The sequence below is a fragment of the Hyperolius riggenbachi genome, chromosome 5, assembly GCF_040937935.1.
Source record: "Hyperolius riggenbachi isolate aHypRig1 chromosome 5, aHypRig1.pri, whole genome shotgun sequence".
Lineage (NCBI taxonomy): Eukaryota > Metazoa > Chordata > Amphibia > Anura > Hyperoliidae > Hyperolius > Hyperolius riggenbachi.
In genome coordinates, this window is record NC_090650.1 from 72,801,344 (window position 1) to 72,816,596 (window position 15,253).

A 15,253-nucleotide genomic window follows, 5' to 3' on the forward strand; every position below is an offset into this window, starting at 1 on the left:
AGGACCTCGTCCCAGCTCTGGGTTAAAGAGCCAGTGTTTCGGTTCTTCAAAGCAAACTTGAAGTACTTCCCAAGGCCCAAAGAAAAACACACACCCAGAACCTACACTTAAAGGTAAAACAGGCAGAAGTGACATATAGTTGCTTTGTAACTACAACAATGAAATGTCATTTAAAGGGGAACTGAAGAGAGAGGTATATGGAGGCTATCATGTTTATTTCCTTTTAGACAATACCAGTTGCCTGGCAGCCCTGCTGATCCTCTGCCTCTAATACTATTAGCCACAGCCCCTGAACAAGCATGCAGCAGATCAGGTGTTTCAGTGGTTCAGACTTATAAGTCTGATCTGACAAGACTAGCTGCATGCTTGTTTCTGGTTTTAATCAGATACTACTGCAGAGAAATAGATCAGCAGGGCTGCCAGGCAACTGGTATTGATTAAAAGGAAATAAACATGACAGCCTCCATATACCTCTCTCTTCAGTTCCCCTTTAAGGGATATTGTACACACCATCAGATTAAATCTCTGCCCAACAATCATCAGAATCAGTCAGTCAGTTCGACACAATATTGGCCGTTCGCTGTCATTTGACTACATTTTTTCATACTGATTGTTGTCCAACACGACGATATCTGTTGTTAGGCCAACACTTTAAACAAGATATACAAATTTCTAGTCATTGATTAGGCTATAATATTTAAAAAAAAAAAAAAAAAAAACAGAACAAAAACACCCCCCAAAAAAACGCTCAAAAAACAAAAACCAGGACTAGAAGCAACAATGCGAAGAGGAGAAAGCCATCACACTACTGAAAAGATGCCTCTTAAGAAGCTGCCAGCTAACGCAGAAGACCAGCTACCAGACACATAAGCTGCACTATGTTTATATGCATTGTAATACATTAAGGGCTCGTTTCCACTGTGCTCGGCATGAGTCTTGCGAGACGCGATGCTGGCACAGCTGTGACATGTCTCACAGCTGAATCCCTCTAGCTGCACTATGCACGGCTATAGGATTCGGACGAGTGATGCGATGATTATGCTGCAGGCCCTCAGATTTTTTGCCCCGGCCACGAGTTTGGATGTTCTGCACAGACTTCCATAGTCAGCCAAATTCCATCTGAGGTTGTGGCCGGGCAATCGGCCCGTTTTTGCATAAATGGAAATCTAGCCTTAGTTGTGATTTAGATCATCGGGGGGGGGGGGGGGGGTCTGTATGGCTGATATTGTGGTGAAACCCCACCCACAGTGTGATGTCAGGACCCTGGTGCTGACATCACACTGTGGGAGCCTTGTTGAATTGTGGGAAATAATAGCTGTTTACAAAAAGCTGCCAAAAAAGCAAGCAGCATCTTCTTCCACTGACATCACTGCCAGCAATAAAAATGTTACCATGTGGTAAATGTCAGAATGTAAATCAGGGGGAGGAAAGATTTTACAATGGACAAACACTGACTAAATCATTTATACACAATTATTGTTCAAATTAAGCACTTTTCTCATTATGTTATTTTCACAAGAGTTCCTTTTTAAAGATTCTTTACAGCAAAAAAAGGTACTACCAGTAAAAAAAAAAAAAAAAAAAAAAAAAACACTGGAAGTCAAACAGCATTTAGTTAGGGCTCATTCACACTAAGGGAATTTTCGGCCTTTTCTCAAGCGCAGGTGATTTTCAAAATCACCCACAAACCGCTTTTGCAAAGATTCTCTATGAGAAGGTTCATATTAGTGCGTTTTGTCTGTACCATTTTTGGAGCGATTTTGCTCTAATGGAAGGTATAGGAAGAGTGCTAAACGCTCACAAAGCCGCTTTATGCGGCAACTGCGTTCGCGTTTTTAACAATAAATGCATTGTATTTATTCTTTTCCTGGTCAAAGAGTTCACTTCCTGACTAACGTCAGGAAGTAACAAAACACATTTGCTCTACAAAAGCGCTTTGCGCACAGTGGAGCGCCGGGGGGTGGGGGTGGTTGGAAACACAAAATTTTTTTAAAAATTGCTGCCGTGAGCGATTTTGATTTTAGATGTGAACAAGGCCTTAAAGAGACTCTGTAACAAAATTTTCATCCTTATTTCTTCTATCCTATAAGTTCCTATACCTGTTCTAATGTGGTCTGTCTTACTGCAGCCTTTCCTATTTGCACAGCGACGGTATTATCTCTGTTATATGATCTAATCTTCTCTCCTGTGTCGGCTCTGTCGAGCTGAGGCAGTCAGACTGGAATGTGCTGTGCTGCTTGTGATTGGCTAGAAGCTATACACACCCTCTCCAGGCCCCCTCCAAGCTCTGTATGAATCACACACTGAGCTATGTCTTTTGTTTGTAAACACTGGATAAAAATGGCAATTACAAGCCAGAATTGCAGCAGGGAGAGGCAGAAACAGCACAGAGGGGCCCATGAGAACATAATTAATTGAATGGTATGCTTTTTATTGTAAGAATTTTAGAGCACAGATTCTATTTAAACAGAGCACTTTCTTCTTCAGGGAAAGCTTAGTGCTGTTGCGGAACTTGAGGAAGTGATTAAATTAGTAGCTTATAAACAAAACAAACAAGTGCATATACACACTGCTAGAAGTGTCTTAGCTGAATACAATCCTAAAGTAGACACATTCTCACTGGATACATTGAATATATATATATATATATATATATATATATATATATATATATATATATATATATATATATATATATATATATATATATATATATATATATATATATATATATATATATATATATATATATATATATATATATATACATACAGCAGCTATGTAATGAATTACAGTGGCAGCTTTAAGTGCGGATAAACTGTACTTTGGGAACTTGTAATTTGTAAACAGGCAATAATACTTTTGCTCAAAAGCAAATATGATACCTCCATGAGTAATAAAAAGTAGGTCAATTACAACAGTTCATATATTCCATCTGCTATGCATTTGGGCATAGATTTGTATGCAAATTAAGACAACAGCAGTCACTCAGTCATTCATACTCGGGCAGTCTAGTAATAATATTCCCTGAAAAGAGCATACTAGATGCACATGCTGCTGAGAGTTGAATCCATGTAGAACTCTGCCGAGTTTCAAAAGGTAGATTGCACGGTTATGGTCAAAGTTCCATGCAGAACGTTTTTCAGTCTGTGTTCATTCACAAGGCTAAGGCCCGGTTCACATTAGCATTCGCTATCCGGATTTTTTCGGATCTGATCCGGACCGCATACTGTACAAACGGAACGTACGTTCCGCATAGCAATGTAAAGGCTATGCGGACGTTCACATGTGTCCGTTTCGTACAGTAGGGAGCCGGATCGGATCCGGACTCCGGACTCTTTTCCAACATGCGCTATTTTTTGGGTCCGGATCTCCGGCCGACGCACCCGGACCGGAGCCGGACCTGAGCCTGACAGCACCATCAGGAACACAGAAACCAATGGGGAACGGAAGGCACAGAACACACTGCCTACAAAAACCTGAAGTTCTACCCCACTTCCTATGCGTATCCAAGCGGCTGTTTCGGATGGGGACACATGGGCCCAGCATGTCTGGAGTGGAGCAGCAGTGACAGACGTGCTGGAGCTGTTTGGCAGAATGTCGGAGGTGGAGGTGAGGCCTACAGCGGAGGAACCTGATTCTACACGTGCACCAGGTGCACCTTCTGCTGACCCCAACATTTTTTTTTTCAAATTTCGCTATTTTTTGCCCACGGATCCGGATGGCAGCCTGATGCATGCCTGATACAAACGGACCGGATCCGGATCGGAACCGATCAGGATGCGGTCCGTTTACTTGCCAAAACGCAAGTGTGAACGGGGCCTAAATGTTGCAGCGAGTCTTGCACCACTGTTGGTAAAGTAAATGTTGAGTACTACTGCGATTTCCCCCGCTGTGTCAGTGGTGCACACTTGCTAAGGCCCCATTCACACTTAAAAGTGCAAAACGCCGTCGATTACCGCTGGCGTTTTGCGGGAGAGATTTTTCCACAATTTAAAGTGGAAAAATTACTGGACACTGCGGCGATTTTTCCGTGATCGCATTTTGCGCTTCTATAGCACTGAAACGCGATCGCCGGGAAATCACCTGATAATGGTGCAGGCTACACGTTTGCGTTTGGCGATTTGCGTTAATTGCCGGCGATTAAGACAAATCGCCCAAGTGAGAACGGGCCCATAGGGTTTCATTGCACTAGCGATTTAAAAAGCGCTAGCGCTTGAGCGTTGTGCCATAACCACCGGCAAAACGCTCAAGTGTGAATGGGGCCTTAGAGTGGGATATACCATGGGATACAAAAGAATGAATCCAGTATACCGTATTTTTTGGCATATAAGACACTTTTTCTTCCCCAAGTCAGGTGGTTAAAAATGGGTGGTGTAGCGGCAGAGGAGGCGGCGGCTTTCCGCGAGTGGCATTGCGTGACAGGATCGCGGCTGGAGAAGGGGAAATGCCACTAATGATTGTTTTTATTTTCTTTACAGGAGGCCAGGAGGAACGGGGGACCTAGCGGCGGAGGCGGAATCCGAGAACTGCACGGGCAGAGGGAGAAGAGGATCGCGGCTGGAGTGAGGAAGAGAGGAGCACGGCTGCAGAAACAGGTGTAGTATTAATGTGAAATTGTGGTGCAGTTTAGTGTTATTGTAGTACAGTGTAGTGAAGTAGTGTGTTCACTTTGAGTCAGTGCATTGCAGTGTAGTGAAGAGTATTGAAGTGATGTGTTGTGTTAGTGCAGCGTAGTGTAGCACATTGTAAAGTAGCATACATGTTGTGTAGTGAAGTGTATTAATGTGTTGTGTGGTGTTTTGTATTGTATTGCTGTGTAGCTTAGTTGTTAGGGTAGCAGGGATTAGTGAATTGTATATGGGCAGTGTAGTGTAGATACAGTAGCTTAGACAGTTTTAGGGCGTAAAAGTTCCATAAGACGCCCCTGCAATATAGACGTACCTAGGCTTAGTTTATTTTTTCCCCCTTATTTTTTCCCTCTAAATCTAAGTGCGTCTTATATGCCGGAGCGTCTTATATGCCGAAAAATACAGTAAATGTCCCAAAATGGCGGCTTGCAAGGTTATAGGCTATGAGAAAGGTGTCCGTGATCGACGAAACAAACCAGCCAGCTTTACAGAAGTGTGGTGATGTGTAGGAGCTGGCTTACTACCATCTGGAAGCACCGAGGCTCAGCGGTGACGTCACCGCAAGTACGCCGCTGCGGCTGAGTGCCAACTGCAAGTAGCAGCAGGAGGAGGTTGCGGAGGGGTAACAGGATCCCCAAGAACACTAATTCCCCTACAGTGCTACTAGCTAACATTAAGCCCCAGCCCTTAAACAATTAGCCATTCTGCTATCCTAACCATTAACAGATCATGTGACAATAGATGATGAGGCTTGTGTAAGTCATCCCACTGTGGTAGTCCAACTGATCAGCTTCTAGTACCTGCATCAGGTACCCAACGTACTGCCTGAATACTGATACTTTTCATTGACGTCTGTCGCCTGCTGACCCCAGCGCCCAAATAACCTGATCTGGGATTTCAGCCTGGACCACACTGAAAACTCTTTCTATGGCTGGTGTACACTTCCATAAATCCCAAGGCTAACAACATTCCTTCCACAGTTTGTGCCAAAGGAAGAAACACTAATTTAGCAAACAAATCTCTGTACCTAAAGTATCTGGAATGTTGCGCCTCTCCCGACTCGTGGTTGAAAGTCGAATAATTGTCCCTTCTGTTCGCTCTTTTTTAAAGCGTATACGGCCACCTTCGTCCTCTTCATCATCATCATCATCATCGGATTCCTCTTTAATGTCTGAAGGTAATTCTTGCGATTCATTAAGTGCCTGTGAAGAAAGACCCTTGTTACAATTATTAAATGGGCAGCACGGTGGTGTAGTGGTTAATGCTCTCGCCTGGATTCCCAGTTAGGATCCCAGACAGGGCAACAAGTGCAAGGAGTTTGTATGTTCTCCCCATGTCTGTGGGGGCTTCCTCCGGGCACTCCGGTTTCCTCCCACATCCCAAAACCATACAGATAAGATAATTGGCTTCCTCCTAAATTGGCCCTAGACTGATATGTGCACTACATGATACATACACAGACAATAAGGGACAGTTAAGTGACAAGACAAAATACTCTGTACAGCGCTGTGGAAGATGTTGGCGCTATATAAATACTAATAATTAGATGTAAGGAACTCAATGACCTCTGGTAATTTTTATGCAAATCAGACAATTTCATCCCCAATGAATAGATGGTCACTAAAGTGCTAATAATTCCAACCTACATACCAATTCATTATAATTGTACAAGTTGGAGATTGGGCACTCAAAGCACTTCCTAGTCATTTTGACTGGCTAAATTGTAAGGGTGTCCATACATCGGGCAACTTGGCCAACCGATTCGAAAATTATTAATTATTAACGAATCAGATGCCGACAAGCATGCCCAAACCACGATTTGACTGATTTTGGGCCCAAATTGGTTGAATGTATTGATTGGACATGCTGGGAAATCTCATGCCGACCGTGTTTGCGGCAGTTACGGCATGTGATATTCGCGAGCAATGAACATGACAGAACCGCCAGGTGCTGTCCCTCCCAAATGTATTGCGTCTCCTCCTGGTGCCCGTACATTACAATACTTTACCTGTCAAGCCATCCCGTGCTCAGTGGCTGCTGTATTTCCGCATTCAGGCCCCACGTGACTACTGGCCTATAGCACATATAGCTTGTATGACGTCACACATGCACTCCACATGCTACCATTCCAGCAGCCTTGTGGGGCGCCAATGCTTAAAGAGAACCCGAGGTCGGTTTGAAGAATGTGATCTGCATACAGAGGCTGGATCTGCCCATACAGCCCAGCCTCTGTTGGTCTCCCAAATCCCCCTAAGGTCCCCCTGCACTCTGCAATCCATCATAAATCACAGCCTCGCTTTCGACACACAGTGTGTCGCAGCGGGCTGTGTTTTTCTCTATAGTGTCAGTCTGCTGCTCTCCCCACCTCCTGCAGAACTCTGGTCCCCGCCTGCCTCCCTTCCCTCCCCGATGATTAGAGGAAAGGGAGGGGGGCAGGGACCAGGGCTCTGCAGGAGGCGGGGGAGGAGCTGAGACTGACACTACAGATGTAAACATAGCCAAGCACAGCGCTGGCTGTGATTTAAGTCTGATTGCAGAGTGCAGGGGGACCTTAGGGGAGTTTGGGAGACCAACAGAGGCTGGGCTGTATAGGCAGATCCAGCCTTAGTATGCAGATAACATTCTTCAAACCCACCTCGGGTTCTATTTAAAGTGAACCAGAGACGACGCACCCTCATGTATTTTACCATATATATATATATATCAGTGGGAACATTAGAGAAAACACCTACCCTGCTCTCCGCTTCATCCTTCACTGTTTAGCTTGCTTGTTATCAGCCCTGATAAAATCCCCGACTGAGCATTCAGTCTGGCTTTGCTCAGGAATCATAGTGGAGTCTGTCTTCTTTGATTACTTTTCAAGCCCAAGCCTGTCCCCTTTTGGCTCTGCTAAAATGCCTCAGCTATAATGATTCCTGAGCAAAGCCAGACTGAATGCTCAGTCGGGGATTTTATCAGGGCTGATATCAAGCAGGCTGAGCAGTGAATAATGAAACAGAGAGTAGGGTAGGTGTTTTCTCTTACGTTCCCGCTGATCTATATGGTAAAATACATGCTTTGTCTCTGGATCACTTTAAAGACTGAAGCGAACAAAAATTGCTATTCTTACCTCGTAGTTCACTTCTGTACTCTCAGAGGTAAACTGCCGCATCCCCGAGCCAAAACGAGGGCTTTAGACCCCCCAAATTCCCTGGAGACAATCCGGCCAGCGCTTCCTGAAAGATGCAGAGCTACAGCAGAAAGCTGTGCCTCTTTCAGGAAGCGCTGGCCGGATTGTCCCCCGGGGATTTGGGGGGACTAAAGCTCTAGTACTGATGTCAATCGCCGCGGATCTCCGCCTCTCCCCGCCCCTCTAAGTCTTCCTTCACAGAGAAGGGCGGGGAGAGGCTGAGATCCACAAGGCGATTGACGCCAGTAGAGGCAGAGCTACAGCTCAAAGCTCTGCCTCCCCGGGCAGCAAAATCCACGACCAAGAAAGTCGTGGGATTTTGCCCCGGGATTTGGGGGTATAAAGCTCTCGTTTTGGCTCGGGGGTGCGGCGGTTTAACTCTACTGAGACTACTGAAGCGAACTAAGAGGTAAAAATAGCAATTTTTGTTCCCTTCAGAGTCTCTAAGTATAGGGATACAGCAGACACTCGAGGGATAGTGCAAAAGTTAAAGTATTACCGTATACACTAGAGTATAAGCTGAGTTTTTGAGGCCAAAAGCGGGGGTGTCTGTTTATACTCGAGTCAGTGCAGGTTGTGTGCCCAGTCGATTCCCCCGTCTGCACTGCGAGGAATCCTCTGTATCCACGTCAGTAGCAGTCGCATTGCTATGACGCCCTCTAGAGGCATCAGAACAATGCAACTGCTACTGACTTTGCTACAGAGGAGTCCTCCCGCCACGGATCATGTGCTAAAGACTGACAGTGCGCTACATATGCTGATGCCTGGACATTTGGGGAGACACCGGTCTGTCTGCTCTAGAAAATGCGCAACAGCATAAGAACCTTTCTTTGTTACAGCTGAAAAGACAAGCCATATGCGGATTAAAGCGATGAAAGATGGCAACTGACAGGTTGGATCCTAACAGCGTTGATGGTAAGCAAAACAACCATGCAGCTCTGCATATGCCGGGGGACACAAGTCTCCCTTTACAATCTGCTTGGGATTGGTGGGGGAAGAACACAGCAGCACATGGCCATGTACATCTGCCACCATAGTTTCTTAAAGAGAACCCGAGGTGGGTTCTAAGAATCCAATTAGCACACAGAGGCTAGGTCTGAATATAATGCCCAGCCTCTGTTGCTATACTGTTTCCCCCAGTCTCCCCCCTGCACTCTGCTGTGCCCCCATAAATCAAACGCCTTGCTAGTGACATGCAGCTTGTGTCCGCCAGCAGGCCGTTTACCTCTGAACTGTCACTCTCGCCGCTCCCCCGCCTCCTCCACAGCGCCGCTCCCCGCCTGCGTCCCTTCCCTCCCCCGCTGATTAGAGTGAAGGGAAGCAGGTGGGGAGTGGCGAGAGTGTCACTTCAGAGGTAAACAGCCTGCTGGTGGACACGCTGCATGTTTCTAGCTAGGCGATTGATTTATGGGGGCAGAGCAGCGCGCAGGGGGAAGACTGGGGGAAACAGTATAGCAACAGAGGCTGGGCATTATAAACAGACCTAGCCTCTGTGTGCTAATTGCATTCTTAGAACCCACCTTTCTCTTTAAACAATAGGCCTTAGGGCTATTTGCAGCATTTTACTATATGTCAAATCAACTCCTGTAGACAACTGACCAGTACAGCAGATTCACATACTCAGTACTGGCGAGTGCCACAGCCATCAAAATCTGCAACATCCATCAAAATGTGCTACCAAAATCTACCAACAGTACTCTGCACATGGGAGGGTGGACACAGAGGTCTGCATTTCCTACCATCGGCTTATACTCGAGGCAATCATTTTTTCCAGTTTTTTGGGGTTTTTTAGGGAAAAGTTGGGGGTCAGCTTATACTCGAGTATATACGGTATAATGCACACGCACCAGAGGGCACATAAAACATTTGGGGTGGAAATGGCCAGGGGCGGGCAGTTTATGCTGAAATGGAGCCTGCGGTGTATGGGCAGCCGACAGATCTTTTTCTGATCAGATTAGATCAGAAAGATCTGTCTCTTGGTCGAATTTGCCCATCATCAACAGATGTATGGGCACCTTTAGCTGAATTCAATTTGCACTCAATTTGCTATGTGATTTCTAAATGATTTGCATCTCAATGACCATCTGTAAGAATGGTATAACACTGGCCAGCACTGGCATGCTGGGAGATCTGAAGATTCTCTGAAGAAAATCGTCATGTCACTCAGTTTTAGCACTTTTTCCTCATCTTTCCCAAGCCCATCCAATGAGCATAACTTCTCAATATAAGCAATCCTGCCTATGCAACATGCAGAGTGCGACTGGATCACGCCTGAACATCTGACATAACCTCCCTTCCGGTGCCCATGAACAGTACAATATTTCCCTCCACGATCAGTCATGGAGATTTGCAGGATTGTAAGTAATCGGAAAGCCATTATCGATTGTAAACCCTCATTAGGGCCCTTTCTTTCAGATACCGTAAAATCCAACAATCTGATCAACAAAGATCTGTATTCCAAGCGACCACAGAATTGATTCACATCGATTTGCTCCACATACTGCATGGTTTTCTGTACAATACGATCGTAAAAATCTAAACCAATGCATCTGAGGAAATATTGTACCGTTAGTGAGCACCTTAATATTCATTCCACTAGCTTCCCTCAGTTTAAGACAAAAATACAAAAAAAAAAAACTCATTTTAATAGAAAGGATGGTTGAGGTTTACAATAATTCTCTATAATCCGGATAATAGAACAATCTTTATTACTTCTTCAGAATCGTTGGCAGGTTCCTGCTGCTGTTCTTCAGTTTCCTCCATTGTGTATTCCACTTCCTCGGCCGCTTCTGCTGCTTCTTCATATTGCTCCTCTTCAACCACTCTCTTCCTTTTGTAAGACTGTGAGCCTTCCTCCTCCTGCAAAGGACGAGTCAGGGAGTAAAATAAACACTAGTTAGAATATGCAACTGCACCTAGGAACATGATTTTCATATTCTGAATAGTGTACTGGTTAAAGGATACAAGAGCCCAAAAGAAGATGAGAAATGGGGGAGGGGGGGGGTATTTATGGTGAGCTGTTCTGATACTCACCACTCCCTCCGTTCTCCTTTCTGCCCCCTTCGGCACCTGTAATTGCCCTGTGTCTTCCGGTCGGCTTGGTCGCGCATCAGTGTGGAGAACGGAGGGAGTGGCGAGTATTAGGGCAGCTCACCATACATGCCTGCCCCCCCCCCCCTTTCATTTATCATCTTCTTTGGGGCTCTGGTATCCTTTAAGGACTCTTAAGTTCAGTACGCAAGCTTGCACCTATTCAGTGAGGAGACCCTGGGCAAGACTCCATAACACTGCTCAGCCTATAGAGCGCGTCCTAGTGGCTGCAGCTCTGGTGCTTTGAGTCCGCCAGGACTGCCTGCTCTAACTGGCTGCATGCTGCTCCTGCACTCTGCAGGTGTGTTAAGGTCCAGTTAGTGGCAAGTGGTGTTAGTGGTTGGACGGCGTGCCGAGCAGATTTTCCCTTGCGCTGCAATGCTACTTAATGAGACTCTTTAACAAAATGTTCAGCCTTATTTCTTCTATCCTATAAGTTCCTATACCTGTTCTAATGTGGTCTGGACAAACACACACACACACACACACACACACACACACACACACACACACACACACACACACACACACACACACCTTCCTGGTTATCGCCCATTTTTTTGTAAACACTGCCTAAAACAGGTGATTAAAAGCCAGGATTGCGGTGGGGAGCGGCGGAAATGGCAAAGAGGGATCCAGGAGATCACAGTGACTCGATTGGTATGTTTTTTATTGTACAAGTAAAAAAAAGTGCTCTTTAAGCACTGAGCAGGTCGCAAAGCAGCTGGTAAGAGTAAAGGAATTAATGTGGGTTGTGAGTGGAAGTAGGACACGGCTAAGACCGTGTTTGTAAAGTATAGATTGTATTTGCAAAATAAGGTTTAGAACGCTATAAATAAGAATGCTAGATATTACCATATATTACTTCTGCTTTTAATGTCTAATATATATGCTGCAATTTTTTTACATAGTAATACTCTGCACAACATCAGGTATGGGTTCAAAACATATGGTACAGATGCATTAGTCAAAGTGTTCTCCCCAGAATTTTTTTCCAGCCGGGTGGCATGAAAAAGTAGCTGGGTGGGGTGCGAGAGGGGATTGCAGGGCCGGTGCAACTCTGCCTATAGCATAGAAGAATGATGAGGAGGCGAGCTGAAGACAGCCGAGTGCTTACCAAAATTATCCAGGTGGAGCACGCGGCCAAAAGAGCCTGAGGTGAACACGGAGTCATATGCACAACACAGTTACTTACCAGTCATCTGCATTACTAATTCAACATATGGGGAAGGCGGACGGACCATCTCAGTTTTTAGATACATAACTCATGACCAGGTGTAACCAAAGGAGTTCAGTTCAATAATTTGCATACAAATATTGTGAATGGCTCATCAAGCGTTAAAATAATACATTTTATCAATGGCACATTAAAAATAACAAATATTATGGGGTCACCAAAATACAAAAGTGTGAGAAAATGCCCAATTAAACTAAACCTGAGATCAACATAATGAAAGATTTGATACTTACCCGGGGCTTACTCCAGCCCCATAAGCTCGTCCGAGTCCCACGCCGTCCTCCCGGGATCAGCCCCGGTAACAGCTCAGTTGCGTCCAGTCTGGGTCTACTGCGCATGCGTGGGAGGTCCCAGACTGGACGCAACTGAGCTGTTACCGGGCTGATCGCGGCTGAACGGCAGACCATGGGAGGACGGCGTGGGACTAAGACAAGCATATGGGGCTGGAGGAAGCCCCGGGCAAGTATAAAATCTTTTGTTATGTTGATCTCTGATACACTTTAAAAAGCAAACAAAACTGCCTTGAATAACTGGCCTGCAATATTGGGGCGCCCCCACACACTGAATACCAAACAAACAACTTATGAAAAACTGTTGCACATTGTATGTCTGTGGATCCACGATTGACTGCAACGCCAATTGTCGGGCCCGACAAAACTCCCGAGCTGCATGTACCGCTGTAATAATAATAACTGGCCAAAACCTGGTACCACATTAAAAAGGAGCTGTTAGGTATAGGGTCTCAGAGAAAAAAAACACTTATCAGTAGCTAAATATTGGCTGTACCTACATTACATATGCATTTCACTGTCCACGTTTGGATTTCACAGAATTTGTATATAGGATTTGCAAAGAATGATCCTCCTGACAGCTCATGGCAGGATCCATGTTTGTCTCCTATGAAGCCAATTGTGATGTCATATCCTCCCTGCTTCCTGATGATTCGACTCACAAAAGAGATCCTAATGGTTCATGATCTGGACAGCACTACTGTGCAGTGTATATTAATTAGCCATGTGGCTAGGAACAATAGCGGACTCATGCAGTATACTCTAACCAAACATGTGCCCTGTAATTTTTTGAGTGCTGTGAGTTAGGCTGCTGTTACAAGCTGCTGTAACATGGGCCTATAACTTCCCACTGTGAAAGCAGCCTTAGGGCGGGATAGGGAAATGAAGGGGGAGGACCCAAGGTAGTGCAGTGGGGAGAAGAAGCAGCCCCAGGATGCTTTGCAGTATCTGTTATGCGTCCTGCTGGCCTCCTTACGAGCTTGGGAATAACGAGCCTTGCTGTTCAGCACACATCAAAGTAAGGGCTGGTGCACACCGAGCGGCTTTTTGGGCGTTTTCAGATCCGCTTGCGGCTGCGGATCTGCTTGGTCAATGTATCTCAATGGGGTGGTGCACACCAGAGCGGCAGGCGTTTTGCAGAAACGAAAAATGCCTGGGTGAGGCATTTTTTGGATTTCGGATGCGTTTCTGCCCCAATGTTAAGTATAGGAAAAACGCAAACCGCTCTGAAAAACGCCTGTTCAGAGCGGTTTTGCAGGCGTTTTTGTTACAGAAGCTGTTCAGTAACAGCTTTACTGTAACAATATATGAAATCTACTATACTGAAAACCGCAGCAGCAATCCGCAAAACGCTAGCAAAACGCCTCATAAAAATAAAAAAAAGCGTTTAAAAATCTGCTGGCGTTTTGCGGATCTGCTAGCGGGTTTTGGTGTGCACCAGCCCTAAGAGAGATTTTTAACTTCAGTATTGCCTTTTTGGCTTCCTTCTAAACTGTTTAACACAGGAGAATAGAGGTTTAAATTAGCTTTTGCAGCCTGACAGTTACTCTTTAACAAATTAGATCTCACCACTTGTGGCATCACGGTCAGATAGGTTGCACTGGACCTGGTTTGTTGTTTGGCGAGCCCACTATTTTTGTTGGAATTTTTAAATGTGAAATCTGCATTACATATAATGCTAATCAAACATGAACTGCACCTGTCTTAGAAACATATGGGATATCAATGAGAACACAGCACAAGGGCTAAAATAACAGAGATGGGCCCAAATTATCCTTTTTTTGTACAAGTGGCCAACTTGCAAACAAATGTTTCTTTTTATAAATCTATTATCTCTGTGAGCCAACACTGTCCCTTCAATCTCTTTATTCAGACTTTGGACAGCTATTAGTTACAAAGATGACTAGCGAGAGCAATCAATCATCGCCTCAGCGTAAGCACCCTAAAGATGTCTTTAGGAAGTCAATAATCTTTTAGCTCTAGATGACTTTATCAGATCTTGTTCAAAAGCCTGGATAATAGCTTTTGCATTAAACAGTGGGAACAATTGCCGGTGGACCCAACACACAAAGCATTTTTCTGCCGCAAGAATACAATCCTCAAGGTCATGATTCTCTTTCGCCATCCAGCATGACAAAAGAGGGTTGTTCACCGACAAACAAGCTGTCAACACAAACTTTGTCACAATCTAGATAAAGAAACTGGCAGGCACTGATAATAGGTCTAATTTTCATCTCTCCTTCTGGAAGAGAATAGATTTCAAATTGTCCTTAAACTCCAGGCGCACGAAGCGCTACAATCAGCAGATACAAAGGACAACTTACTTGAAATTCATCCAGAGGTTCATTGATCTCAAGGTCTAGCACCTCATCAGTGGTTTCTTCTGCCTCATACTGCTCATCGGCTGCTTCAAAATTGTCTTCGTAGGTCTCAACCACATCTTCTGTAGTGCCTGCCAAGTCCTCCAGTTCCTCATATGCCTCCTCATTCTCAAGGTCTTGAATTTCTGTTTCTTCTACTGGTTCCTCCTCCCCCTCTTCTTGCTCATTTATGTTGTGAGACACGTCAGTTGATGACACAGCCTCAGCAGTTGCATTCAGGCTAAGATTGACACTGTGTGAACTAAAATACAAAAGCCAAGATTGAAAGACATTCACAAACACTTTAGCATCTTTGTCCAATTACATTAACAGCCCCAGTCAAGGCACAAATGTAGTCCTAGACCTATATGGGGGGGGGGGGGGGGGGGAGGGAGGGGGAAGATTCAAGGTAGATACTAACTCAGTACATGGAAGCCTCTTGATGATGCAAAGGCTTTGCCGATCCTTATCCCCCT

At 45.0% G+C, this 15,253-nt stretch overlaps 1 protein-coding gene across 2 annotated transcripts in view; it reads right to left on the reverse strand.

Annotated features, from left to right (window-relative positions):
• Positions 1 to 15,253, reverse strand: part of RBM33 (RNA binding motif protein 33) — a 139,131-nt gene that overhangs the window by 92,804 nt on the left and 31,074 nt on the right. For both annotated transcript variants that reach the window (XM_068235874.1, XM_068235876.1), the window contains exons 5-7: positions 14,742 to 15,039; positions 10,513 to 10,659; positions 5,659 to 5,833 (exon numbers count right to left, since the gene is read on the reverse strand). In XM_068235874.1, coding sequence (XP_068091975.1) covers positions 5,659 to 5,833; positions 10,513 to 10,659; positions 14,742 to 15,039 — 620 coding nt within the window. The remainder of the gene's footprint in view (positions 1 to 5,658; positions 5,834 to 10,512; positions 10,660 to 14,741; positions 15,040 to 15,253) is intronic.